The 2,641-nt window shown below is 47.1% G+C and overlaps 1 protein-coding gene across 1 annotated transcript; it reads left to right on the top strand.

The window, feature by feature from the left end:
• The first annotated feature begins 204 nt into the window (after positions 1 to 204).
• LOC117862777 (uncharacterized) lies at positions 205 to 931 on the top strand. Its single transcript, XM_034746293.2, has one exon. It carries the CDS (start codon positions 479 to 481, stop codon positions 734 to 736), a length of 258 nt encoding a protein of 85 aa, XP_034602184.1. The 5' UTR covers positions 205 to 478; the 3' UTR covers positions 737 to 931.
• Positions 932 to 2,641: the final 1,710 nt, after the last annotated feature.

Genomic DNA, 2,641 nt, shown 5'->3' with positions numbered 1-2,641 from the left:
ATGTTCTAGACAATACGAGCAAGGCAAGGCCAAAAGGCCAGACACCGTTCCTGTCTCTTCACCCCGTCTCTTGCGCTGTTGTAGACAGCTCCCTGTAGTGCAGGCCAAATGACACGTCAGAAAAGTTAGTTGACTCTTATCCAAACCCCTGCCTCTCCCGGGAACCAGTGAAGGCAGCAGCAGCCAGTGATGCCGTCGGCTCTCGTTGCCACTTGCAACTGGGGAAGGCCGCAACGCAACCCCCCTCCCCCACCGGCAAACCACACCAGCGAGCGAGGCAGCGACGTTGCCGTCCTTTGCCTATTTAACCTTCGAGGACAGGCAGCTGAGCATTCTGTGATTCGTAGACGAGCTCCTCCTCTGCTCTGATAAGGCAAGGTCGGCGGAAGAAGCGCGCCCGCATTCTCCCGTCGTCGCTGCCGTCTCCTGCCAAGAGGCCGGCGGGATATACTACACTGTTGTGTTGGCGGTATCGACGATGGGGCTCCCCCTACTGGCGTTCGTGGCGGCGAGGGGGCTGATGCAGGTGTTCAACCTCTCGGCGCCGCACGACCTCCGGCTGCCGATCGCGCGCCACCTGCCCGAGGTATGCGCCGTCCTGTTCGGCGTCCTCGCCTCGCACGCCGCGTGGGTCCACGAGGCCCTGGAGCGCGGCGCCGTCGCCTGGAGGCACAGAGGGAACAGTGACGCCCTCGACGACTACGTCCTCCGAGCCATGCTCAGCATCTCCGACTGATGAGCGCCGGCGGCGGCGGCGGCACGCCAATTTGCCCCTTTGCTAGTAGTTTAGCTTAATTGTCCATCCGCTCGTCTTGTTTCTTGTTGGTCTTGGTATAGTTCGGTCTTGGTATAGTTCAATTTCAGCTAGCATGGAAAGAGTTGGGAGATTTCTGTAAATGTGATTGGTAAATACAAGTCAATTTTCTCGGAATTTGCACTGTCTGAGCCGAATTTTCTCATCAGAGATAATGTTGATGGCCTCCGGCCGTGAGCAGGCGAAGAGTGGCTCCTCGGATCGAGAAAGGCCAACACCTACAGGGGCTAGAGAGACGCAGGGACGCGACCGTGCGCCATGATAGTAGTAGATTGATAGGACACGGACAGCGAACGATTGGTGCTCTGTGGAATGTTCGTAACTTCATCCAAGAACAACAAGATAGTGTTGCCGATCCTAACCCAATTATTGCTGATCCTGCGCTTGCTTGTAATCTCACACTCCTAGAATGTATGATTACGAGTACATGATTAGTTTGAAGATAGTGTTGCTACCTAGAATGTATGATTACGATCTACATTAACACCAACTTTATGTTTCGAGCCTCCAAAATATCTTTTAAGTCCATGACCAATACCTCAACTGGTCCTGTGCATATGACGAGCGAACGATCAGGAAAAGAATAGCAATAGTTAAATGATGGTATGCAATATCGCTCAACCATAGACCACCGGTTATTGGATCTAGTCCTCGTCGAAAACTAAGAAATTCTGCATATTTGGACCAATTCAAGATGAAAAAGGGGTTGCTCCTTCGACAAAACTAGGATAAAGTTGAGCCAAAAGGTCGCGATTCAAGATAGATTCATGAGGAAGTGGTATCTCTTTAGGACCAATCCCAGCGTCGAGAAATTGGTTAATAGGTAAAGATACATGGATTTGGTGTCCCGCCCAAGAAAGAGACCCATATCCTAATAACCCGCTATGTGGTGATTCAACGTGGATTCTACATCTTGGAACCAGACCAATTTGAGAGCAGCTTTGTGATAATGAAACCAACCAGCCAAAAATACCATGTTTCATTAAAACACTCAAGGGGTTATATGTACCATGTTTCATTAAAACACTCAAGGGGTTATATGTACCATGTTTCATTAAAACACTCAAGGGGTTATATGATATACCGGGTGTAGAAGTAGGCCAACACTTCTATTGGCAAATAGGAGGTTTTCAAATTCATGCCCAAGTCCTCGTCACTTCTTGGGTCGTAATTACTATTTTGCTAGGTTCACTTATTGTATCCACAAACTATCTCGACCGACGGTCAGAATTTCTTCGAATATATCGTTGAGTTTATTTAAGACTTGAGCAAAACTCAGATTGGAGAAGAATATAGTCCCTGGGTTCCCTTTATTGGAACTATGTTCCTTTGTATTTTTGTTTTGAATTGGTCAGGTGCTCTTTTACCTTGGAAAATTATAGAGTTACCTTATGGAGAATTAGCAGCGTCCATGAATGATATAAATACTCTTGTTGCTTTAGCTTTACTAAAACTAGCGGCATATTTTTATGTGGGTCTTAGAAAAAAGGGTTGAGTTATTTCGAGAAGGAAGGCAAATGCAGGCACCAGTTCTATAATAATACCAGGCGGACATGGATTTTTTTCACATAAACATGTGACCACATGATTTATCTGGATCATTCATTTTAAAATTAATAGTGAGATGAATCATGGGTATGTGAGACAATCATATGTAGGTGAAAAATTTAACGGTTGGATGGACATCATGCGAGGAAAATGAATGGCCGAGATAACTAATGCGATCACATGCACACGTGGAAATGACTTTCCCATACCGGGCCCCATGTACATAACCTACTCACGCATCTGAGCTGCTGCCTTATCAGTCGTTGGTAAAGAATTGGA

The sequence above is a fragment of the Setaria viridis genome, chromosome 7, assembly GCF_005286985.2.
Source record: "Setaria viridis chromosome 7, Setaria_viridis_v4.0, whole genome shotgun sequence".
Lineage (NCBI taxonomy): Eukaryota > Viridiplantae > Streptophyta > Magnoliopsida > Poales > Poaceae > Setaria > Setaria viridis.
This window is presented reverse-complemented; position numbering and strand designations above follow the sequence as displayed.

Bases quoted from the DNA above. Each gene is read 5' to 3' on its own strand.
- LOC117862777 (XM_034746293.2), top strand. From the start codon at position 479: ATGGGGCTCCCCCTACTGGCGTTCGTGGCGGCGAGGGGGCTGATGCAG.